A 27,290-nucleotide genomic window follows, 5' to 3' on the forward strand; every position below is an offset into this window, starting at 1 on the left:
TGACAACATTCCCCCTTCCTTCCTCAAACATGCAGCTGAAGGTATCGCCCTTCCAATTAGTATTCTGATTAATAGATCCTTAACTGAGTCATACGTACCCAAACTTTGGCGTTCAGCCTACATCCTACCTCTTCACAAAGAGGCAAAAAGACCTCTATTTCTAACTTCCGCCCTATCGCCCTACTCTCTCCAATATCTAAAATTCTAGAAAAATGTGTCCACCACCAATTCTTACCCTATCTCATTCAAAATCACCTCCTTACACCCACACAGCATGGCTTCTGTCCCGGCCACAGTACCATAACTGCACTACTATCCTTCTTAGAAACTATCAATCAAGCTCGAGACTCTGGACTCATTGTATCCACAGTACTGCTAGACCTTTCAAAAGCTTTTGACACCATCTCCCACACACACCTTCTTCATCATCTGGCTAATCTCAAACTCTCCCCAAACACTCTTTCCTGGTTTTCCAGTTACCTGTCTGACAGATCTCAAGCAGTCAAATGGAAGAACTCATTCTCTTCCTTTTTGCCTACATCTACTGGCATTCCTCAGGGATCCATCCTTGGACCCATGCTTTTCAACATCTTCATAAACAACCTTCACATCTTCATCCCTGACACCACAGTCATCCAATACGCAGATGACTCTACCTTGGTCTGCTCTGCCCCAAACCTTCCTGAACTCCAGACCAAAACCCAATTAGCCTTTACCACCACAGAGAACTGGATGCACCAAAACCACCTTTCTCTCAACTCCAATAAATCCAAAATACTTTTTTTTCTCCCCTCCAAAGTTTCCTCTGTGGACAAAAACACTTTCAATGTTCTCAGCCAAACTAACACTGCCATTGAAGTGGTCCCCTCTGCAAAACTCCTTGGCATCACCATAGACGAACACCTCAAATTTGATCTTCACATACAACATAACATAAAGAAAACCCACCAAAAGCTAAGTATGCTATATTGGAACAATCACTTCCTTTCAAACTTCACTAGACATACCCTGGCAACATCCTTCCTCCTACCTTCCCTTCTATACGGAGCTCCTCTCCTAACCAACTTGTCTGCTACGAACACCTCTAAGCTTGAAGCTTGCTATAATAAGATCTCTAAATTTGTCACCAAATCCAAAACATCAAGTCACCATTGCCACAGCCTTCGTTCTCTGAACTGGCAAGAACTCCCTAATCACCTACACCCTCTACAACTAACCACCGCTCACAAACTAATATTCTCCCCTAATAAATGCCCAGCCTTAAAGGACATCCTTCCTCCATACATCCCTAACAGATCACTGAGATCCGAAAACCAAAACCTAATCTCCATTAGTAAACCGAAACGACCAGCTGGCCAGCTTTTACTCTCCTTCTCACTAGGTAAAAAATGGAACTCTCTGCCTACTTCACTTAGGACTATACCCAACACTGAATCCTTCAAAACTCAACTTTTTCTTCACCTATCCTCCAAACGTAAATGCTCCTGCTTTCACCCCACTTAAATTCCATAGGGACTCCTAACGAAGCACTCCTACTCCACTATACTGTCATACTTATTCTAATTTCTCAAAATAACTACAACTAACAGACTTTAAGTGACTGTAAGCATATAAATATTAATTCAAAAAAAAAAAAAAAATCTGCCATCAAGTTCTCTGCAACTCTCAAATGTATTAACCCTACTTGTTTTTACAAACTATATTGTATGTATTTTTACTTTGTAATCTTATTTGCATTTTGTAACCTATATTGTATTATACTGTTCTTGGAGCTTTTATTCTGTAACCTATATTGTATTATACTGTTCTTGGAGCTTTTCTCCCCGAGCCTCCATTGAAAATGGGCACTTCTTGGCCCAGTGAACTTCCCCGGTAATCAAACTGAAATAAATATAAATAAATAAAGGTTTTTCCAAGACCTCATAATGTACAGATCTAATATGTTATTGTGGTATCAGCAGGATTGCAAAGTGCAAACTGAACTTGAAATGTGCAAGAAGGAATAAAATAAAAGTAATACAAAGAAGCATTTATTCACAGAAATGGTAGTGGATACTACGAGTAAATCAGCAAAAAATGCTGATCTGCATGAACTGAGGTTAGATGCCTGTTTGCAGCACAAAAAACTAATATTTGAGACAGACTAGGTTCATGAAAAGTATATGAGGTAGATAGGATTGAGTGCTTTTTATTAGATTACTGCTGCAGAGTGCCCCATCCTTCTGCCTAAGCTTGCATTGTCAGCAGTGTCAGCATAGTGACACACTTGAGGAGGTACTGATATGGTCATAGGTGATCTGTCCTTCTTAAGAAAGGGGAAGGGGGACATAGACAGATTGCTGTTTGGGTGACACTATTAAGACCAGTAGTTGGAAGCTGTCTTGCATCCCATAAGTCTACAGTGCAGACGTACATCTGAATACTCACTGAAGCCACAGCCCCTTGTACAGGCATTTGACAAGTTGGAACCAGTACAGATGATAATGGTAATCAAACTGAAACCTATAGCTGGTGGCTGTGACCAAAGAAGGGACAGCTATAAGGCAGTGCTGAGCACAACCTCATCTATCAGAAAGTATAAATCATGTTAATATAAAAAAAAATACTGGCAGAGATAATAATGAGAAACGGCTAGAGAGTTTAAGCATTCCTGAGGCAGAAAGTACCAAAGGCAAAGAAAAGGAGACTGTGTGGGTATGAAATAGACTTAAAGATGGGCCTTGGAGTCTTTCTGACTTAATTGTCTTAATCATAAGTCAGAATGTACAACTGCAGCTTGAGCAATAACAAAAACAGCCTGGCTCCATGACGTAAAGGCATAAAGCCCTGACTATGACCTGGTGACCAGAGTTTAATTAGTAGCTTAGGCACTGGAGGAGCTGGGGGTGGGGGCTTGAGCTTCTAATGCCAGCTAACCCATTTGGGGTGGGGGTGGGGGTAAGCAGTTCAACCCGCTGCAATGTAGACACCTATTGGAGGAAAGTTATTTTGCTTGCTGCAATATTTGTGATGTAGGTTTTGTCCCTGCTAAGCAATATACATAAAAGTCTTCATTGTGTCATTGGGCATGTGCAGAAATATGCATACCATCAGGAGGAGGTACTGGATAACTATATATCTGTTAACATTCAATGTTAAGTTGTCAATCTCGCCTTCATTCTTGCTTGATGGGTTCGGAGCCGATCCCTCGGCTCCGACTCGGCACTTGCTAAGCTCGAGAGTCACTTTTACCAGCTCGAGGCAGCCCCATATCCCATGATGCAAGGTGGTAAGTACCCAGATCTCGTTTGCCGCTTCGCTTATGAGGTCCTCCTTTTACCAGCTCCTGGTAAGTGATTCACTACTTTGATATTTTAGCCCCTTTTTGCTAAAAACCCTTTAATTTTTAGTTTTAAGTTAATTATAAAGATTTTCTGACAGAAAATTCCCTGTCTCAACTAATTTTTTTTAGTTAAACTTTACCCATCCCATCCCCCCCCTGTTAGGGTGTGTGTGTGTGTTTTTCTAGTAATACCTTTTGGTATTTTATTTAATTTAATTCTTTGACTGGTGTGTGTGTGTGTTGTGAAACACCATGTCAAAGGAGAGGGTCTCAGGCTTTAAGAAGTGTGACTCGTGCTGTCAGAAGATGTCTCTGACAGATGGTCACACTTCTTGCCTTTATTGCCTGGGGCCTCTTCACCTGCAGGACTCCTGTGCTATATGTCATTCTTTCAGCCAGAGAGTCCTGCAGGAAAGAAACAAGTTAATACTCAGGGGCCTTCTTAAGCCGGAGGGCTCTCCGGCTAAGTCGGCTCCACCTAAGACTGGCAAGTCTTCCAAGGCCCAGGCTTCTGTGTCAAAGCCTGCGGCCTCGGCTCCGACTCGTTCTGAGTCGAGATCGGCTCCGGCTGGAGCCGATTCTGGCTTAACCAAGCCTTTGGCACCGATGGCTATTGGTGCCGATTCTGCATCGACCACTTCGGTGTCGGCTCCGATCGGTTCCGACCACCATGTGGCACAGGCATCGGTGTCGGCTCCGATCAGCTCCGACACCGTTACTTTTGTGGCTGTATCGGCTCCGGCTGGAGCCGATGCATCGAGGCTACCTGTCGGCTCCAATAAGTTGTCGGCTCCGACAGGGTCTATAGTTTCATCGGTTCCGATGGCTCCTTCCAGGAAGAGGTCGAGGTCTCCTTCCTTGGAGCCGATACTTTCGGCTCCGGCTTCACCTCTCCTTTCGGAACGGAGCCATCGGAGCCGATCTTCAAGGTCATCCAGGCTTTCTGACCATGACTTAGAGAGAGTGGTCAGTAGATTACTTAAGTCACAGGCACTGGCCCAAATGTTACATAGTCCGTCTCAACAGGCGACGATTGGTCCACAGCCCGTTACAGTTCGTCCTTCAACTCTACGCCAGAGCTTGGAGTTGGAGTCTTCGAATGGTTACTGCTACGGCTGGAGGACAGATACCCCCTTCTGTTCCTTCAGCCTCTACTCTTATCTCCTCTTGAGACCTTCCTTAGAGGGATTCGTGGTCGGGCTTCCATGGTCTCCTCCGAGGGGTGAGTGGCATCGGACCCTTGTCCGAACCCGCTCTTCCCTTGGAGCCTCGGCCTTGGTGAGCTCGGCTCCGACATCTGCCTCGGAGACTTCCCTTCGGTGGTCCCTGGGTTCCTAGTTCTTGAACGGGTTCTCTCGGACCTGCCTGGGAGGGAGCATTCGAGGTGATGAAGAGTGTGCTGGCCACTGGTATCAGTCAGCAGTCTATTCCCTTAGCTCCTCCCTCTATAGTGCCTGTTGACATCTCTGCCACTTCTCTTGCTACAGGACCCAGAGATCCTCCGCCTCAGGTTTCCCCATTGGGAATTTCCCCCTCTTCCGAGGATTCTCATGATGTTTCGAGAGATCCTCCTAGAAAGAGGACTTGTAAGAGGAAACATGTAGACTCCCGAGTCTATCACTTCAGATACTGACTTTGATGAGTCAGAGGGATCCCTAGATCCCCTCTGAGGATGTCTCCTTCTCAGACATCCTAGAACTCCTTAAACAGAGGGAAACTGGCCCACCAACAATCCCTCTGAGGATGAGTCAGTATACCTAGAGGCGTTTGGATCTCGGCCCTCCACCTCCTGGGTGTCTCCGCCTTCGACCCCTTATGCAGGTTATTGCCCGAAGGCGTGGGCAGCTCCTGACTCTGTAGAGCCAGTCCCTAGGAGGCCTTCAAAATTTATCACTGCCCCAGGTGACAAGCAATTCCTCACTAAGGGTGTCCCGCTGATGCCATGGTGGTGGCTGCTGCCACCAAAAGGAACTTGCAGATCCTTCCGTGCCGTCCATCCTCCTAATAAGGATTCTAGGACCATGGATAGGTATGCAGTAAGCGGATGTTTTCCTCAGCGACCTTTGCTATCGTTCGCTGAATTACCTATGTCACTTCACCAGACTCCAGAGGGATATCCTTAAGGAGCTGGGTGAAGTAGTACAGGATCCTACAGCTGCAGGAGCTCAAGAAAAATTGCTTCGCAGCTAGGAACCCTTAATTCCATTGCAAACTCCTCCATGCGGCTAATATCATATGCTGCTGATGGAGCCAGTAGAGCCGCAGGTACAGGTGTGGCTCTTAGGCGCCAAGCCTGGATGCGGCTATGTGACTTTGCAGATCCCTTTAAGGCGTCCTTCACAAATTCTCCCTTTGATGGGTCAGCTTTGTTTGGCCCTCAGGTGAAGGAAACTTTGACCAGGTGCGAGCAGGACGGCAAGACTCTTTCTGCTGTAGGAGTCCGTTTTCCACCCTTCTAGACCTTACCCCAAAGGACAGAAAGGTGGCAAAATGTGGTTCCATAAATCCCAAGGGGTCACGCCGGATTCACGTGGTCAGTTTACCCCTAGAGGCAGAGGGGTAACAACAACAGGCGCCGCTCTAGAGGCAGAGGGGTCCAAAACCAGGGAAACAGAGAGCCTCTCTCTGACAAGCCCTTTCAGCATCCCTGAGATGTTGCCCGGCTGTCCCTCCTTGGAGGCAGTCGGGAAGATTATCACTGTACCCAGAAGCCTGGCATTCCCTCACTCAAGACAGATGGGTACAGTCGATCATATCCAAGGGTTACATAATTCCTTTCGAGGAAAATCCTTTCCTTCAAATTCCCTTCCAGATGTACCACCGGTCTAAGGGAAATTGCAGAGTTAGAAGTCTCAAAACTACTGCAAAAGAGCCATTCAGCCAGTTACAACAGACCATTCAGAGCCGGAATCTACTCAAGGTTCTTTTGGTCCCAAAAAGACGGGAGACTTGAGACCAATATTGGATCTCAGCAGACTCAACAAGTCTGTGAGGAAGATAAGATTCCGAATGGTCACTCTTCAGTCAATTCTGCCCTTCTTGCAGAAGGACAACTGGATGTGCTCAATAGATCTTCAGGATGCGTACTATCACATCAAAATTCACAGGCGCTCCAGGAGATTTCTCCGCTTTCGGCTGGGGTCCAGTCATTTCCAGTTCAGAGCCCTGCCCTTTGGTCTCACTACAGCCCCCAGAGTGTTCACCAAATGCATGGCAGTGGTCACGGCTCACCTGAGACGTCAAGGATTCCAGGTGTTTCCGTATCTCGACGACTGGCTCCTGTCAGCCACCACCAGGCATCAGCTTATACAAGCCAGGGATTACACAATAAATCTTTGTTCTCATTTGGGCATCTCGATCAACTTGAAAAGTCATCCTTATCGCCCTGCCAGTCTATTACCTTCATAGGCGCAAACTTAAACACTGTTCGGATGTCAGCTACCCTTACAGATCAAAGAGTTTCAGACATTCAGAGTCATGTCAGGATCATTCTGGCCAACAAGAAAGTACAGGCCAGAATGGTTCTAAAGGTATTAGGCCTCATGGCTGCGGCCATTACTCTTCTTCCCCGGCTCGATTCTACATGCGCCTTCTTCAGTGGATGCTGTTCACACAGTGGTCGTACCAACAACTTCCTATCGTCACCAGATTCTGGTGACACAAACTTGCAAAGATCATCTTGCTTGGTGGATCACATCTCCTCAGGTTCACCAAGGCAGGTACTTTGTACCCCATCCCCGATAGCCACTGTCACCACGGATGCCTCCCTGGTCGGGTGTGGGGGTCATTATCAGGGCAGGATGGTTCATGGGGCGTGGCAGCCGTTCGAGTACCATCTGCACATAAATGTCCTGGAGATGAGAGCAGTGCTTTTAACGTTGCAAGCCCTCAACGACTTTCTTCCCGTAGGGACAATTGCAGTCCACACAGACAACATGTCTGTAGTTTGGTATATCAACAAACAGGGCGGAACCAAATCCTACCCCTTGTGTCGAGAAGCGCTCAGACTATGGCAATGGGCGATCTCCTCTCATCGGTTTCTGGTAGCAACGCATATCCCTGGGAAAACCAACATTGTAGCGGACAGATTGAGCAGAGCTATTCTCATGCCTCACGAGTGGTCTCTCAAGCAATCTATAGCGGAAGAGATATTTCTGGAATGGGGTCGTCCATGTTGCGATCTTTTTGCTACTCCCCAAAACAGCAAATGTCCAGACTTCTTCTGTCTCTTCCCTCTACCAGGCCATCCCCCCAGAGACGCTCTGACCCAGGATTGGCCCCAGGGACTTATTTATGCCTTCCCTCCATTTCCTCTGATCCCTCAAGTTATCCAGAAAGCTACCGTTTTGAGAGCCAAATTGATTCTCATTGCCCCTTACTGGCCTCGACAAGTTTGGTTCCCGTTCCTCCATCATCATCTTTTGGTGCAGCCGTGGCATCTGGACCCAGTGCCAGATCTTCTGATTCACCAGTCGGGTCAGCTGCACAGGTCTATCCCTTCTCTCAACCTCACAGCATGGTTGCTCCACTTCCTTCCTTAGCCAGGCTTCCCTTGATCTCTAATCCTGTTAGAGACATCATAGTAACCGTTAAAATCCTCTACCAGGAGGATTTATACAAGCAAATGGAAACGTTCTCTTATTGGGCTAAGGCCAAAAATATTGATCCTTTCACTGCCCCTATTCAGGCAGTCCTGGACTTCTTAGCAGAGATTTTTCATGCAGGCTCCTCTTCTTCCACAGTCAGAGTTCAATTGGCTGCTATCTCCAACTTTCATGTCGGGGTAGCAGATCATAATATTATGTCCCATAGGCTCTGCAGGGCCTTCTTGAAAGGAATTTTCCTACTAAAGCCTCCAGTCAGGAATCCTCCTCCTCAGTGGGATCTAAATTTAGTGCTGACATCCTTGATTCTTCCCCTTGAGCCAGCTGTTTCTTGTTCCCTGAAATTTCTTTCTTGGAAAACTTTATTCCTAGTGGCTATTACATCGGCCAGGAGGGTGTCTGAACTTCATGCTCTATCGGTTCGACCCCCCTATTTGGTTTTTCACAAAGACAGAGTATCTTTGAGAACTAATCCGACCTTTTTGCCTAAGGTCGCTTCAAAGACCAATTTGAATCAATCCATTGATCTCCTGTATTTTTCCCAAACTATTCAGACAGAGCTGAACAAAACTACATTATCTTGATGTCCACCGTCAACTTAGATATTATTTGGACAGAACAAAAATTTAGAAAATCTGATCAACTTTTTGTTTCCTATGCGGATAATAAAAAGGCCTTCCTGTTTCTAAAGTGACCTTGTCCAGATGGCTTTCTTGGTCATCTCTGAAATTTATCTGCTCAGGGGAAAACAGCTGTGCTCAAAACCTAAAGCACATTCAACTAGGAGCTTAGCTACTTCTACAGCCTTTCAAGCTAGACTTCCTTTAGACACTATTTGTGCAGCGGCCACTTGGGCCACTCCTCACACTTTTGTTTCCCATTACAAATTGGACTTGGCCTCCAGGGACAGAGCCAGTTTTGGCTCTACAGTCCTCAAGAGTCTGTTCCATTGAGCCACCCAGGATAGAGGTGCTAGGGACGCGGTCCCATCAAGCAGAATGAAGGCGAGATTGACAACTTAACATTAAGAAGTTATGTACCTACCATAACGTTCCATGTTAGTTGTCTTCTCGCCTTCTTTCTTGCGACCCTCCCTCCTTCCCCCTGGCCTGGACAGACCTTGTTATAAGAAATTATTATGCTGAAGACCATTCAGACCTGGTCCTTCTTCCATCTGTAAGTTTTCTTTCTTCCTTTGGGAAGTATTTTATGCTTGGTGCTATTGCCCTTTGTCATCAAACGAGATCTGGGTACTTACCGCCTTGCATCATGGGATATGGGGCTGCCTCGAGCTGGTAAAAGTGACTCTCGAGCTTAGCAAGTGCCGAGTCGGAGCCGAGGGATCGGCTCCGAACCCATCAAGCAAGAAAGAAGGCGAGAGAAGACAACTAACATGGAACGTTATGGTAGGTACATAACTTCTTACTTTACACTAATGGGAGGAATTAGGGGCATATATAGCACAAACTCTTGATGGCTGCGTACATAATGGCCATCTTTGACCATTAATCACCCGCCAGAGAAAGATAAATCTGCTTTATTATGGAAGGGCTTATGGCAGTAACGTAGCTAGCATGTGGAGGAGACAACAACCCCAGGCACAAAGTGTCAGGGGTGTGATTTGCAAAAGCTGAACATTCATAACTTGGTAGCATTTAAATACTGTTGCTTGCAGTTTGTATTCAGAACTGAAGTACTTTAGCACTCTGTATGTGGCAGGTGTAAACAGTAGCAACTGCTAGCTATAAATGTAATTTGCTATAGTTTAAAAAGAGAGAATTTTTTGCTTCCATTACTGAATTCTGGTATTTACTGTGTGTATTTTGCAGTTTAAATAAAGTGATGCTGTTTTGCACTGCATATGTTGCAGATCTAAATTGTAAGCATCTGCTTGTTAGAAATGTAGCAAGCAATTACCTACAGTTTAAAGAGAGAAAAGTAATCAGGATAATTGATGTTTGTTTATGGTTAGTTACTTGCTGTTGATTCAGGGTTATATACTGCAAATCAAAGATATCTGTTCCTGCAGTGTTGTATCATGTGTTTATATGTCTTGTTGATGCTTAGGTGCTTGTTAGTATTTATGTATTTGTTTTCCATTTTAGACTCCTAACGGATTGCTTCTGACACCAAGCCCACTGCTGTCTAGCATTCATTTTTGGAGCAGTCTCAGTCCAGTAGCTCCATTAAGTCCTGCCAGGATGCAAGGACAGAATACTTTATTCCAGGTAAGGTCCATTTATTTACGTCTGCCTCTGACTATACTTTTCAGGAAACTCTTAAGATCCTATTCATTCAGTCCATCTTGTCTGACATATGAATCCTTGAGTCCCAACTCAGATCTGATCTGGCCAATTTAGTGCTCTAGCCTCGAGCCCTTCCTAACTTTGTTACCCAAAGCAACCCAGATCTCATTTGTCATCTCTAGGAAAAGCATTGCATATCTCACCAAGTAAGTGCTCTGTCTCATATTGATGTATTGTTTTGTGTAAAAAGTAGCTATTTTCAGCCTATAGCCATTTAGCATTTAGAAGTCTTTTGCCCAGCTTTGAGGAGTTTTGTTTATAATTAGATTATTTGGTCTTTCTGGCAGTGGCATTGTGCCATCTTGTCTTTCATCTGTCACTCAGCGCAATTAACAGGGCATAGGGTATAGTAAAGGTTGTTAAATCTGTCTCTCATACTTTTAGGACTTTATTAGTCATATAGAAGTTGTTGGTAGTTGTCTATTTAGGGTATATAGAATCTGTTTAACCAAGAACCAATACAAATATGCAGTAAAAACAGTGGAAAGCAGAGGATTACTGGCCTCAAATAGTTGCCCTATGCAGCACGATTGAAAAAGCTAAGACTGTTCTCTGTTGCATACCGCTTTCTCAGAGGGGATCTCTGTCTAACGTACAGAGCCATGCCCAACCCAGAATTGTTGAACATGCTCCATCTTAGCAAAACCAAATCTACTCGAGCTACACACTCTAGGGATATAAACCTCAACACAACAGTGAATAGAACATACTGGGAGGGATAGATTCCCTTCGCAGAGACTTCCCTTACTATGGAACAGGGTCCCGATCTATATAAGACAGAGCCCCTCACTATCACTCTTCAAGAGGAACCTTGATGAGTGGATGGGTAACAGAAAGTTCACACCGGGGACACACGAGCAGCACTACTAGATAGGGGCCATGGGTACTAGCTGCTAATACAAGGGTCTAGGGAACTACTAAAGGGGCGGTGAATACCGCACAACCTGGCTGGGCTAATATATGCCTTCGGGCAGATAGCCCAGTACCAACCTATGAACTTATAAGACCACAAGATTTAGCGCTTTCGTAAGGTTGTATCAAAACTTCTTCCTATATATAAAGTCTGTTTGTAGGTTTCTATTTATCATTTAAGTGGAGATATTTCTGTTACTGGGTTGTATCCAAACTTATTCCTATATATATATATATATATATATATATATATATATATATATATATATATATATATAATCTGTTTGTAGGTTTCTGTTTATCATTTAACTGTTACTAAAATGGAAGTGTAGTGTGGTGCCTCTATTTTATAGCATGATTATTTCTACTTAGTATGGATCAGATAAACAATCTTCAAGAAGTGCTCTAAATGTGTGCATAAAATTCTCCTTTAAGACCCCTATGAGTTACGTGTGGTCCATTTTGGGGTAGTGCACCTTAACACCTCTTGTGACACCTGTGCTGCCTTCAGGTCCACAGCTCTGTCTGATATGAGAAATAAAGAAAACAAATGACTCCAAGCCACAAGTGAGGTAAAGTTAGCACTTTTGTTTACTTAATTTAGCAAACTTCTTCAAACAAACAAGTTAAAACGACATATCACTTAAATAGGCAACCATCAATGACATCATCAAATATGAATCTACAATCCACCCACATTTAAAGCTAAATACCCAACTTTGTATAAAAATTTAAAAACATCTATATAAATAAAAATGTAAATGTTCGTTTGTTCAAAATCTTAAATCTCCGAAAGTTCTTCACCGATTGCTTTGAAATTTTCACACAATGTTGCATTCGAATACACGCGTGTTTTTATATACCTACTATTATATAGATGTCACACGTTGCATTCGAATACGCGCGTGTTTTTATATACCTACTATGGATTCTATATATTTGTATACAAATATGCAATTTTATATGTTTTTGTTATAACTTTCTTACTTCTTTTTCAGTGCAATCGATCTGTTTTAGTTCATCCAAATAATGCCTCACAGAAGATCAAACTTAGGTCGTCGTACTCGTGGAGAGGAAGCAGTGCGACGAGTAATTGCAAATCAAACTGAGGAAGAATGGGCATCAGCGAATGAGCTAAACAGACAAAGAATGGCTCAAATACGTGCCAAGGAAGCAGCAGAGCGACGTGCAGCCAGACTTGAGGATGCACGGTTGCGAGCACTGTGATCACGTTCTGCAGCTTCAGATCTGCTTTGTTCTCCTCGATCGACACCAGCGGACGAAATAAATGCTTGCCTGAAATACTCTTTGTGGCGACACGTAAAGATGTTAAAATTAACTACAAATATGCATGTCCAGCTGCAAAACGATCGATCAGCTGAGATATTTTCACATCAATTGCTGGAAATTGGGAACGAAAAGTTGTCGGTTGATCTGACCTCAGGACGAATTTCATTGTCTTATAACTTTTGCAATTTAGTGACGTCAAAAGAAGAATTGGTTGAAAAAGTATTTCCCAATATTCAAACCAATTATAAGAATCACGACTGGCTGACTGAACAAGCTATTATTGCGGCCAAGAACAAAGACCTCTACGAACTTAATATTATTCAGTCTAACATTCAAAGCGAGGCAGTCACATACAAGTCCGTCAACACTGTTGTGGAAGCAGATGAAGCGGTTAATTATCCAACAGAATTTTTGAATTCACTCAATTTGCCAGGGATGTCACCGCACGTACTGCAGTTGAAAATCAGCGTGCCAATTATCATGTTGCGAAATATCAACCAGCCAAAGCTTCGCAACAGCACGCGGCTTGCAGTAAAAAAATTAATGAGCAACGTCATAGAAGCAACAATCTTGACAGGACCTTTCAGAGGTGAAGATGTCCTCATTCCTTTCATTCCTATGATTCCAACGGATATGCCATTTCAATTTAAGTGATTGCAATTCCCAATTCGATTGGCGTTTGCAATCACCATCAACAAAGCTCAGGGCCAAACTTTAGAATTGTGCGGTTTAGATCTACACACGGATTGCTTCTCACATGGACAATTATATGTTGCGTGTTCTAGAGTCAGCAAACCAGACAATCTCTATATCTGCACAGACAATGGAACGACAAAAAATATTGTATACCCACAAGCATTGTGAAATTAAACATATTAGAAACGTGCGCTTTCTCTTTTCTTTCTTTTCCATTTAACCAGATTGAACCACAGCAACGCGTGGCCTGGTACAGCTATTTTTTATTTAAAAACATAATATCTAAAAAACACAAAATACGTTGCCAAAGCACCATCGGATATGAAAAATTTGTAAAAAAAACAACATAGGAAAATATATATATATTTATATTAAATAATGTAAACATATATATATAAAAATATATAATCACACATTTATACATATGTGCACTAAATTATATATATATGTGTATCACACTCCATCCATACAAACATACATACATTCACACAGTACAATACAATATAAAAAAACAATATATGCGATTAAATGGGGGTCCCATATTACCTAGCCAAAGATTTCAGCTTGAGAATACATTTAATGGATAGACTATCATTGAGTCCCAGGGGGGCATGTGCATTAAGTCTAAGCTGCCAGGCTAATTAATGGTCCCCCCCATCATCCAAACCAACCTTATCTATAGCCATAAAATTCATGGGTAGGGTTAATTTTCACATGCCTAGCCAGGGCATTATTTAAATTCAAATTCCCAAGACTATACACATGTTCATAGATCCTATTTTTCAGGGGTCTCTCTGTCCTACTGATATAAAATGCTTGACAATTTTGGCAAGTACCCAAGTAAACAACCCACTTTGAATCACAATTAAACTTTTCTTTGACAGAATAACGTTGGATGTTAAGTTGTCAATCTTGCCTTCATTCTTCCTGGATGGGGTTCGGAGCCTCGAACCGGTAAAAATAGCTCTCGAGCTTTAGTAATAGGCCGAGTCGGAGCCGAGGTTCGGCTCCGAACCCCATCCAGCAAGAAAGAAGGCGAGAAGAAGACAACTAACATGGAACGTTATGGTAAGTACATAACTTCTCATTACGTACCATGAAGGTATTAGCAGTTTTAATATGTTTGCAAAAATGGCAACATCCACATTTAAACATACCAGGATGAGGGGAATGGTGGAAGGACATACAGCCTTCCACTATTGCTTTCAAATTCCAGCCCTTCCTAAAAACCACCTTGGGCTCATCCCCCACTTTATCTCTAATGGTCGGATCCTCATGTAAGAAGCACCAATTCTTAATTAAAATAGATCTAATTAGGGGTGCATCCAATGAAAAAGTAGTAATAAACCCAATGTTAATACCCACACCCACCTGTGATCGTGGGGACCTCACATTCACTGAGACATCAGCTAAAGTAGCCACAGTGACTGGGATGGTATGCCCCTCATGAGGAATCAAAGGATCCTCCCCTGGTTGGCTGACAGTACAACCAGAAAATTTTGGTAGCGTCTCACCTACATGTCGTTGATGTCCACCCTGGGCCTCAAGCAGAAGTGGTCTAAAGAACCCATCATTCCTTTTTGTATACACCTCTCTAATCAGCTGGTTAACAAGTCCCTTTGAGTAACCCCTCTTGATGAAAATATCCTTCAAAAGGTTACACTCAGCCTGGAACTCAGAATCAAGGGACACCATTCTGGCTGCCCTAACTAGTTGACCCTTGACAAACGCCCTTTTCTGATACAAGGGGTGGGAACTGGTGTAGTGTAGGAAGGCATTGGAATAGGTAGATTTCCTAAAAATCTTAGAAAAAAATCTCCCATTGGATCTATCATTAGTAAGTCCAACTTCCAAGTAAGCTATTTTATCATTTTGGAAATCCCAAGTGAACTCCAGAAAATTGGTAAATGTCGTGATATGCTCAACAAAGGCTGATGCCATGGGCTTGTCACCTTTCCAAATGATAAAAATATCATCCAAATAATGGATGTACCAGACCACCCTATGTTGGAAGGTTACATCCCTGAATAGAAATTATTTCTCCCAGTATGCCAACACAGTATTAGCAAAGGTGGCACCACAGGGAGAGCCCATGGCAACACCAGTTTTTTTGTAAATAAAATTCTTTATTAAAAATAAAATAGTTGTTACTGAGCACCAAGTCCAACAAGTAATTAACTCGATAGTGGGACCATCCACTTGTTTCTCCAACAAATAATCCCGGACACAATTACGCCCAATGTCTTGAGGGATTACAGTGTATAAATCTCGAACATCAGTTGTGAGGAAGTTATACTCACTGCTGTAAGGCAAATCATTGATGGCTTTCAAAAAGGGCCAAGAGTCTTTACAAATATGAGGCTCAGCTGAAAGTACATACTTCAATTTGGTGTCAATAAATTTAGCACACCCAAACGTAATTGATTGTCTACCCTCCACAATCGAGCGTAATGGGGGGGTTATTTAGATCTTTATGCATTTTTGGCAGCCCGAAAATAACGGGCACCATGGGGTTTACCAATATCCAAATAATGGTACAAATCAATGTCCACAGACCCGTCAATAAAGAGGTCATTAATGAAACCCCTTATACGCTGATAAGCCCCATTAATCTCATTTTTGGACACTCGTTCATAGGCCCTACCAGCCAAAAGTGAACACATCCTCCTACTATAATCCTGTTCCCATTACTGGCTAAAGGTTTATTATATCCATTCATAGGGGTGGGGGGTATGCCAACCCTTGCTCGTAATCATGCTTGTCCCTGTTCAACTTCCTTAATTTAATCTCTCTAATTTTGAGCAAAGTACTGTCAATACTAGAGAAAATATGTGTAAATTCGTATTTATAGCGTGCAAAATCATTGTCCACCTGGATATCAGAATCGCGCTTGTCCCTGTTCAACTTCCTTAATTTAGTCTCTCTCATTTTGAGCAAAGTACTGTCAATACTAGAGAAAATACGTGTAAATTCGTATTTATAGCGTGCAAAATCATTGTCCGCCTGCTTATCAGCATCCAGACGAATAAGTTCAGGTTTAAGGACATCAGTCTGTGAATTATAGTCCTTAATCAACAGTTCTAAAAATTCGCAACCCTGTTGGTCAAAAAGGCGCAGTAATTCAGTGTGAAAAGTTGAGTTGGAAACAAGTCCAGTGGGGTACCGCCACTGCATTAACCCCTTAGGGACCTGTTGCCTATTTACACATTCCCTCAAATACTGAACTTCCAATTGGAGTTTCTTGAATTTAAACAACTTGTGGTCAAACAACTTCAAATTGTCGACAATAATGTTCCTAGTCTCCCCAGAAGGGCTTGTTAGTATATCAGAAGAGGCAATAGCAGTTTCAAGTAAAACCAGCTCCTTGAACCAATCATTCAAACAAGGAACCATAGAAAGCGTACTCACAGGCCCTTGATGTAGACTGCTCAGCTGACAGGAACCATTAAAAGGATGACAAAAATCCGTTAATGCCCTTAGGCCAGAATTGCCCAGGTTGGTGGAAGAAGCAGAGGCAATGGGAAGAGCCCCTCGATCCTGAAGGGTGGATGGAAACCGTAGCCTCTGAAGGTTGCAAAGAACTTCCACTGATTTGGCTATATAAGCCATCAACAAGTTGAGTTAAAATCTGTATCAATGCAGTCAAATTCCCAATAGCATCAGAGCCAGAAGAAGCAGAAAGGCTCACGCTGGGAAGTAGCACTTGCGACCCAGGAGTAGGTTCATTCTCCATATTAAAGCTACAAAGCACAAAGACAAAAATAAACTGAACTGCAAATCCCCAAATGAAGAAAACAAATGACTCCAAGCCACAAGTGAGGTAAAGTTAGCGCCTTTGTTTACTTAATTTAGCAAACTTCTTCAGACAAACAAGTTAAAACAACAAATCACTTAAGTAGGCAACCATCAATGACATCATCAAATATGAGTCTACAATCCACCCACATTTAAAGCTAAATATTCAAATTTGTATAAAAAATTAAATACATTTATATATAAAAACATAATATACAAAATGCATTACCAAAGCACCATCGGATATGAAAAATTTGTAAAAAAAAAAAGAAACCAACATAGGAAAAAATATATATATGTAAATTAAATAATGTAAGTATATATATATATATATATATATATATATATATATATATATATATAGATGTAATCACACATTTATACATATGTGCACAAACTGCGGTGGTGGTGCTGGGGTAGCGTTGTCACCTCACAGTTAGACGTTGCTTGTTCGATTCTCAGTTAGAGCGTCTTCTGTGTGGTGACATGCGTGAATGGGCGTTCCTTCTTTGAAGGTTGTGCGTTAGGCCCGGCAAGCCAGCATGGCAAAATCTACTGCCAGTCATTAGCAGACCGGAGTTCCGCTGTGGTGACCCCTAACCGGGAAAAGCCGAAAGAGACAAAAAATACATATGTGCACAAAATTATGTATATGTGTGTATCACACTCCATCCATACAAACATATATACATTCACACAGTACAATACAATATAAAGAACAATATACACAATTAAACGGGGCCCCCATATTACCTAGCCAAAGATTTCAGCTTGGGAATACATTTAATGGATAGACTATCATTGAATCCCGGGGGGGACATGTGCATTAAGTCTAAGCTGCCAGGCTAATTCTTTCTCATCAAGTCTCAATGATAATGGATCCCCCTGTCATCCAAACCAACCTTATCTATAGCCATAAACAAAAATTCATGGGTAGGGTTAATTTTCACATGCCTAGCCAGGGCATTATTTAAATTCAATTTCCCAATACTATACACATGTTCATAGATCCTATTTTTTCAGGGGTCTCTCTGTCCTACCGATATAAAATGCTGGACAATTTCGGCAAGTACCCAATTAAACAACCCCCTTTGAATCACAGTTAAACCTTTCTTTGTACTCAAGCTGAAATCTTTGGCTAGGTAATATGGGGCCCCAGTTTAATCATGTATATTCTTTATATTGTATTGTACTGTGTGACTGTATGTATGTTTGTATGGATGGAGTGTGCTACACACGTATAATATATATATATATATATATATATATATATATATATATATATATATATATATATATATATATATATATATATATATAAAATTTTGTGCACATATGTATAAATGTGTGATTATATATTTATATTTATTTTTATTTTGTGTATTGTGTGTTTTTTAATATTATGTTTTTATATATAAATGTATTTAATTTTTTATACAAATTTGGGTATTTAGCTTTAAATGTGGGTGGATTGTAGACTCATATTTGATGATGTCATTGATGGTTGCCTATTTAAGTGATTTGTTGTTTTAACTTGTTTGTCTGAAGAAGTTTGCTAAATTAAGTAAATGAAAGCGCTAACTTTACCTCACTTGTGGCTTGGAGTCATTTGTTTTCTTCATTTACAGATTTGCAGTTCAGTTTGTGTTTGTTTTTGTGATATGAGAAATAAATTTATTCTTAAAGGCCTTCTTCCTCCAGATCGGGTGCAAACTAAAGCCAAGAAATCTTCACAGAACGCACCAAAACCTAAGGACTAGAAACATCTGGCTGAATCTTCTGGTCCAGCTTTGACACATAAGACTCCTCGACTCAAAGAAAATCTGGCCAAATTCCAACTTATACCCCACCTCTAGATCTAGGCCCACCAGTTCCGATTATGATTTATAACTGTTCTAGGAGAGTGGAAAAACATGTATCCAGACATGTGTCAGCCATGTTGACAAGATTGTTTAAATCTTGTCAAGTGCCTCCAATGTGGATTTATATCGCCTGTTGCAGAAGTTTCTTCAGAATCAAATCAAAGTTGGGGTCAGTGCAACTCCATTGGCTCCAAAGCCTACTGGATCCATACATTTCACCCCAGTGTAGGCTCCTTCACCAGGTCATCCTTCAGCTCCAGTCCCCTTGGATCCGTTTGGTCATCCAGATACTATGGCCTGAGTGTCATTGATCTAGGATTCTTTTGGCTCCCGGGGTTTAGATTCAGATCTTGCGTCCAGCTTCTGTCGGATCCATTGATCGATCTCAGAGTTGAGGAATTGGGTGGATGGCTCCTCTGCTGTTGTCAGAGACATTTGCCTTTGAGACTACAGCTCCAGTACCCTCCTCAATGCCATCCACTCAGTCGGATCTAAGGAATCCACCCAAGTCATTTGCACTCTGCCAATTCAGGAAATTAGATTCAGTCATGGGTGAGATTTCTTTGGATCCCATGGTGGTTGGAACAGCAATCCGAGTGTTTGGGAGAATCATCTCGTCTCATTCCCGAGCATTCCGTCCTATGACCCTCACTGTTTGGATTTGTCTTCTCAGCATGTGTCATCTGAGCAGATTCATTCAGTTGACCCTAAACCTACTATATTACGAGAGAGACAGTCCTCTGAGAACCCAGGAGCATCATTGCTTAAGCCACCTAAGAAGAGGGCATGTTAAAGGAAGCACGTTCTGACTCACCTGATCAGTCCATCACATCAGATACTGATTCAGATTATAGAGAGGTTTCCCCACAGTCCCCTCCCAAGGATGTATCCTTCAGAGAGCTCCCAGAGCTCATGAGGCAGAGACGATCCTGATCAACTGAACTTCCCTCTCAGAATGAAGCAGTACTGTTTGATGCATATGGAATGACCCCTTCTACTTCATGGGTTGTTCCCACCAGCTGACAAAATGGTGGAGTTAGCAGTGAATAAAGTGTGGCAGGAACCCAACAAATGTGAGTCAGTTCCCAGGAAGCCCAATAGGATACTGAGACCCCCCCCCCAAAGATAAAACCTTTTGGGCCAAAACCTTTCCAGTGGACTCCATTATAATTGCGTCAGCCACCAAGAAAGACTTGACAGAAGACTCTCCATCCATCCATCCATCCATCAAGGAATCCCTGGCTATGGAAAGACTAGGGGAACAGAAGTATGTGTCTGGTACCTTTGCTGTCAGGGCCATGAACTACGCCTCTCATATGGCCAGGTTCCAGAGGGATCCAACACAGCAGGCTCTATCCACTCTGAAGAACCCCAGTACACCAGACTCACAGAAGCATTTGCAGACTACCCGGTCCACATTGTCCACTATCACTAATCTGTCCATGTGCCTATTGTATATTGCAGTTGAAGGAGCAGTGAAAGGCAGCTGGAGCAGGTGTCAGCATGAGATTTAATGTTTGGCTGTGCTTGTGCAATTTTGTGGACAACTTTAAGGCTTCCTTTACAAATGCTCCCTTTGAAAGAACCACTTTGCTTGGTAAGATGTTTAAAGAACACATGCAGAAGTGTGAGCAGGCTGGCAAGGCTCTGTCTGCAGTAGGAGTGAAGTTCAAAACACCTCAGTGCACTTTTAATAGGAACCAAAAGGGTACATGATCATTCTGATTTCATAAGTCTCACCATCAGTATAACTCCATTTTTGACAGAGGTGGCTGCAGCAGAGGAGGTCACCTGAGTGTATGCGGATGCAGAGGCCGAGGAGGTCTACAACCCCAGGTGTTCCATGAGCCCTTTGACGGGTGGTGTCAGAATCCCTGAAGGACTGCCCAACTGTTCCACTCTGGAGGCAGCCAGGGGATGGGGCAGGTGTCCCACTACCCTCACTCTTGGTTCGCCATAACACGGGACAGATGGGTAAGAGGGATAACATCCAGAGGTTGTCGAAGTCTATTTTTGGAACTCCCATCCCCCAAACCTCATTGGCAGATGTCCCACTCAACCACGCAAAGGCCACTATGTCAGGGGGTTCTCTTTCCTTTGCAAAACAAGAGCCATCCAAGAGGTCCCAACAGACCAGCAGTGGTTAAGATTCTACTCGCTTTTCTTTTTGGTTCCAGCGAAAACAAATGACCTCTGGCCTATTCTGAACGTAAGCCTCCTAAACCCTTATGTTGAAAATACTCACTTTTGAATGGTCAAATTGCATTAATTCTTCCATGCCATCAGAAGAACGAATGGATGTGCTTTGTAGATCACCAGGATGCTTACATTCATATAAAGATAGAGAAGGAATCCAGTAGATTTCTATGGTTCTGCTTAGGAGATAATCATTTCAGTTCAGACCCCTGCCATTTTGGTCTTACCTCAGCCCCCAGGGTGTTCCACAAATGCATGGCAGTAATAGCAGCTCATCTACAACTACAGGGTTTCAAAAATGTTCCCATGTCTGGATGACTGGCTCCTGGCTGGCTCATCCAAGGAGTCCCTTCTTCAGGAAAAAGACTATCTTTTTCATCTTTATTCTTCTCTGGGGATAACTGTAAATCTAGTTAAATCCAACCAAATCCTCTCTCAGTGTATACTTTTTTGGGTTACCTTTTGGACACAATAGTACCCTGATCTCCCACCCACAAGACAGAATCATATCATTGCAGTGGGTAGTTCAGGTCCTTCTAGACTCCAACTGTCCTTCATCTAGGTTGATCTTAACAGCATTAGGATTAATGCCAGCATCTATTCTCATGGTGCAGTTTCCCCGTTACCATTTGAAGATTCTGCAGTTGTTACTGTAGTCATTGTGGTCTCTTACGTATGATCCTGTGTCTGTTCCCATAATGTTAACTCAGTCATGCTGAACACATCTAAAATGGTGGCTTTAGTCACCTCTGGTACCTGCAGACAGTCTCTTTCAGGTCATCCCTTCCATAGCTATTGTAGTGCGAAGGGAGAATAATCCAAGGTCCTTGATCAGATTCAGAAGCTTGTCATCACAAAAATACAGCAGAGATGATGGCAGTTCTTCTTGTGCTGCAGGAACTACAGAACTGTCTTCTTATAGGTGTGATAAACATTCAGACAGAAAACATGACAGTAAAACAAGCAAGAGGGAAGCAGATACTAACCACTCTGCACAAAGTCATTAATGGGTGATGGCCTTTCACCATTTTCTTATCACAACACACATCCCTGAGAAGTTTAATATATTTACATACAGGTTAAGCAGGAGTCTTCTTCCTCATAAGTGGTCCCTAAATCCAGCAATAGCAAGAGATATTTGACTGCTGGGGTGAACCATGCTACAGTCTGTCTGTGACCCCACAGAGCACCAAATGAAGCAATTACTTCACTATTCTCCTGTACCAGGGACTCAACCCCAGGGGCGCTCTGCCAGTCATTTGCCTCAAAGGGTACTCTATGCTTATCCCCTGATCCCACTCATGACTGCATTCATACTGAAAGCCATTTCATGCAAGGCCAAAGTCATCCTCGTTGCCCATTTTGCCCCAGGTAGATTTGGTTTCCCTTCCTTATACCCTACCTCAGGGGTCTGCAACCTGCAGCTCTGGAGCCACGTGTGGCTCTTCCACCCCTCTGCAGTGGCTCCCTGTAGCTTTGAAAAATAATGGCCACTCTAGCGCACAGCACACACAAACACACAGTGAGAGTGATCAAGCAATGGACTTTTAATATTGCTCTTAGAAACTTACAAACTTGCTGTTTCTGTTGACATGCATTCTACACACATTCAGAGATCAAGCGATCCCCTGGTAGCAGCAGCATCTCCTGAAAAGTTTCCATACTTCTCAAAGTCTTACCACAAGAAATCTGAACAGAGCCACAAATAAAGGGGAACAAAGGAACAAAAATAGGGACAGATTTTAAATATTGCTCTTATAAATTTAATTCTTTTATAATTAGTATAATAACTATATATAAAACTTTGTACTATGTGTTATTTTCATTTTAGGGGTCAAATAGGTTTTGTGGCTCCCAATGAATTTTATTTGGTGGGAGAGGTGCCAAAAATGGCTCTTTTGATAGTGAAGGTTGCAGACCCCTACCCTACCTAAAGGAATCCCCTTGGTTTGATTCTGAACCTTATCTCTAGCCCATCTGGGGAAGTTCATCTGGATCTTCCCAACCTGAGGCTAACCTCTTGGCTTCTCAGTTCCAGTGATGGCGTAGGATTTTTCCCTCCCTCCCTTCTGATTTTCTACAAGCACAGCTTCTCAGAAATCGTCTACATGCAAAGTGTGATGTAATAAACTGAAAAGACTAACCATATGGGCAGAATCTGTTAAAGTTGATCCCCTTATAACCACAGTAGCAGAGATTTTACACTTCTTATCTTCCTTGTTCTCGGCTGGTCCCTGTTACTCCACCATCAAAGAACATTCAGTACCATTTCCTCCTTCTGTGTAAGATTTTAGGACCATTCTTTGGCCTCTCAAAAACTGTGCAAAATCTTTCTTAAGGGCATATTTAATTTGAGGATTCCTATAAAGGATTCCACTCCTCCATGGGACTTAAATTTGGTTTTGGAAGCCTTGTCAAGACCTTCATTTGAACCAGCTGCTTCTGTGGAATTGAAGTTCTTGTCATGGAAAAACTATAATGTCATTGGCTTACACTTCGGCAAGTAGGGTGTTCAGAGTTCCATGCCCTATTTTCAGTTTCATTGTATGTAGTTTTTCATAAGAATAAGATTATTCTTATAACTAATAACTCCCTGTCTTCTGAAGGTAGCTTCTGAGTTCAGCTGTTCACAGCTGATGCAGCCTCCAGTGTTCTTTCTAAGTTATCAAAACAAGGGAGAATATGTCTTGCATGCATTAGATGTTCACAGGCAACTTTGCTTCTATCTTCATAAAACAGCTTCTTTTAGAAAAGATGAGTAGATGTTGTTCATGTTTCACTGTTGCAGTCATCACCTGTGGGGGTTATCCCTGCTGTCGTAGTCTTCGGTCAGCCCGAATACCAAAGTCAATGTTTTTGTGCGTCGGCTGCTGTCGCCTGTAGTCTGACATCAGGTCGTCAGTACTGTAAAGCAAGGCAGCTGACATCATTACATCAGTCTTTCTTGCCGTGGAGCCCATAGCAGAAGCAGTTCGCATGAGTGCCGGTCGGTCGCTACCAGAAGTCGAATTTCAGCAGAAGATGTCTAAAGCTAAGTACCCCATTGGGGACCCTTTTTTCTTGCTCTAACCAAAGTCCGAAAAAGTTAACAATTGTCTCGCCTGTGGAAAGCAGATCCCACACCGAGACTTTCATTCTTACTGCATCACTTGTTTAGGCCCAGACCACGGTGTCCCTCATTGCCGGTAGCTCTTTTTGTGGACAATTAATTTCGTATTCCGTCTTCAAATTCCGATATGGCGTCTGTCAGCCAACAATCCGCCAACATTCCGAATAAGCGTAAAGATAGAGACAGGTCACACAAGGCTAAGCCTTCTGACGACGCAACTGCTAAGTAAGTCATCAGTTCTCCGGAATTCAGTGAGGCGCTTTCACAGCCCCTGATACCTGACTTGCTTTCTACGCAGGCCTCTGCCAAGACCCTTTCGGTGTCCGGTATGCCGCAGAAATCAACTTCGTCTTCCGAGCCTTTAGCTGTCTCGGCCTCGGTTGGGTCTGGAGCCGTGATGCAGGCACTGGCTTCTGAGGAGGCCATTCGCACTACCGATTCTAGACAAAAAAAGTCTTCTCTTCTGATTACCATTCCTCAGAGACAGACAGATTCTCTCGGGCCTCGAAGCCAGGCCACTGCTAGAAAATCTGCTTTAGCCACCATCTTGCTACTGCTCCCCCACCCCAAGCTCAAATGCTTAAAATGGCGGAGGATCTCATCTCCCTTATCCAAGGTACTCAGGCCCCCACTCCAAAAAGGAAAAGGCTTTCTTCTCTAGAAATTGTCAGACCAAGAGTCTGAGGAATCTGATTATTCTGCCTTTGAAGAGGAACAACAGCCCTTAACTGTTTATGAGGACTCAGATGCAGAGAAATCCATCCTCTCTGCCTCCCCTCTAGAGGACCTCTCCTTCAGGGGAAACCCTTCACTCCCTCAGGGAACATTTTCAATGGGAATCTCAGGACTACCCACAGTCAAAGAAATTACTTGAGAGAGTTTCTGGACCTGCACCAGCACAGACCCCTGGCCATCCCACCTATTCTAGAAGTGGTGGATGATTTCCTTGAATCCACTTTAGCCCCTGATGCCCTGCCTCCTGCGCCAGCTAAACTTGACAGGTACTACAGGGTACCGGATTCTCACAAATACCTGTACAGGAACCCTGCTGCAGACCCTGAGGTCATTACACAGGGACCCAAAGGAGCTAAGACAAGTTCTGCCAAGAATCTTCTTCCTTCTGACAAAGACTCTAGAGCTCTGGACAGATGGGGTAAAAAAGTATACACCTCTGCAACACTAGCTATCAGAGCACTTAATTATCAGTTTCATATGTTAAAATGTCAACAACACACTTTGGAACAATTAAAACAGAAGATTGCTACCTCTCCTGACAGTGCCAACTCAAAGGAGCTGGCAGAATTACTACACTCTGATTGTCAAGTGGCCAAGCACTCATTACAATGTGGATATGATGCCCTATAAGCCTCTAGCAGGGCAGCAGTGACAGGATCTGTTATTAGAAGACATGCATGGCTGAAGGAACAACCTCTCCATGATCATGTCAAGTCTAAACTTATTGATGCATCCCTAGATAAGGAATGCCTGTTTGGGGAAAAAGCAGAAGAGGTGCTTAAAAAGATGGAAGACAAAGCAAAATCGATGCAAACAGTAAAAGATTTATCTCAAGTTCAACTGCCCAGATTGAGCAGGAACTTCCCCTCAAAGCACTGGGCTTTCCCTGCACCCAGCACATGGGGCCAAAGTAAGCCATCCAGGTCCCTATCCCAGGGCCAGCAAAGAAGCAAACAATGGACAACTTCTACCTCTAAGGCAGGGAGTTCTAAGCCAAGCTTCTATGGTAAGCACTCACAGTGACCCCCCCCCCTGCCCTCCTTTCACTCATCTAAAACTAGGAGGAAGACTCACCCTCTTCAAGGACAATTGAGTCTCTATAACCAAGGACCAATGGGTATTAAAAATCATTTCTAAGGGATACAGATTCTTCTTCAGCGAACTCCCTATTCCAAGAGGGTACCCAGACATCCCCCAAATCAGTGGACAGAGGCATTAAAACAGGTAAAAACACTAATATCCCAGGGGGCAGTAGAACCTGTCCCTCCGGATCAAACAGGAAAAGGTTTTTTACTCTGGACTATTCCTTGTTCCCAGAAAAGAGGGCACTTGGCACCCCATCCTGGATCTATCCAAACTGAACACCTCCTTGGTGGTCCCCAGTTTCAAAATGGTAAACTTGCAGCAGCTCCTGCCTATGCTCACACAAAATGCCTGGCTGGTCACACTAGACCTAAAAGATGTCTACCTCCACATCCGCATCAGGGAATCGTGCAGAAAATTCCTGCGCTTCAGAGCAGGCAATCAGCACTTTCAGTTCTCTGCACTGCTCTTTGGCTTATCTACTGCTCCCAGAGTATTCACCAAATGCTTGGCCCCTGCTATAGCATTCTGCAAACAGAGAAATATACAGATTTACTCTTACCTGGATGACTGCCTCATTCAGACAAGCAACAAAGAAAAGTTGCTCCAGGATCTTCTGTTTGTCAAAAAAATCCTAACTTCCCTAAGGTTCACCATCAATGAGAAAAAATCAAAGCAAAACCCCACCAGGAAGATTGTTTTCCTGGGAGCTGTGCTAGACACAGCAACCCTAATGGTTTTCCTATCCCCAGAAAGGTAGAGCTTCCTGCCTCTCTACTTCACCCAGCTGGCTTCCAAAAGTCACCTCACTGCAAGGAAGTTCCTGCAAGCCCTGGGATACATGGCATCTTGCATCCTTCTTATCCCTCTCGCTAGGCTTCACATGAGAAAGCTTCAGTGGTACTTAAAGAACCTTTGGTATTGGCACTCTCAGTCCCTAGAGACTACTCTTCCACTGATCCCTTGCATAAGGGACGAATTTCTGTGGTTGACAGAGGCCTGTGCCATGAACAAGGGTCTTCCCTTCATCCTCCGCCCTTCCGGCCAGACCATCACCACCGATGCTTCAGACATAGCTTGGGATGCTCACCTTGCAGGCAGGTGTACCCAAGGCCTTTGGAATGCCAAGCAACTTCACTTAAACATCAACCAGAAAGAAATGATGGCAGTGCAAAAGGCTCTGACTTCCTTCCAACCCCATCTCAGGCCAGGGATCCTCCTTATAAAAACAGACAACACCACAGTAATGTGGTACATCAACAAGCAGGGGGGCACCCAATCTTATCACCTGTGCAGGTTAGCCATGAGTCTCTGGCTTCCAGCCACCTCCATGGGGTACACCTAATCACTCAATACTTACCAGGGATCAACAACACACTG

The 27,290-nt window shown here is 43.2% G+C and overlaps 1 protein-coding gene across 1 annotated transcript in view; it reads left to right on the top strand.

Annotated features, from left to right (window-relative positions):
* The window catches only part of ELK3 (ETS transcription factor ELK3), a gene marked incomplete at its 5' end in the record, with an annotated part of 244,393 nt that overhangs the window by 173,528 nt on the left and 43,575 nt on the right, over window positions 1-27,290 (top strand). Inside the window, 1 exon segment of the mRNA XM_044087622.1 lies at window positions 10,032-10,154. Within this exon segment, the coding sequence (XP_043943557.1) occupies window positions 10,032-10,154 (123 nt within the window).

The sequence above is a fragment of the Protopterus annectens genome, chromosome 11.part0 (genome assembly GCF_019279795.1).
Source record: "Protopterus annectens isolate FY-2018-M chromosome 11.part0, PAN1.0, whole genome shotgun sequence".
NCBI classification, from domain to species: domain Eukaryota; kingdom Metazoa; phylum Chordata; order Ceratodontiformes; family Protopteridae; genus Protopterus; species Protopterus annectens.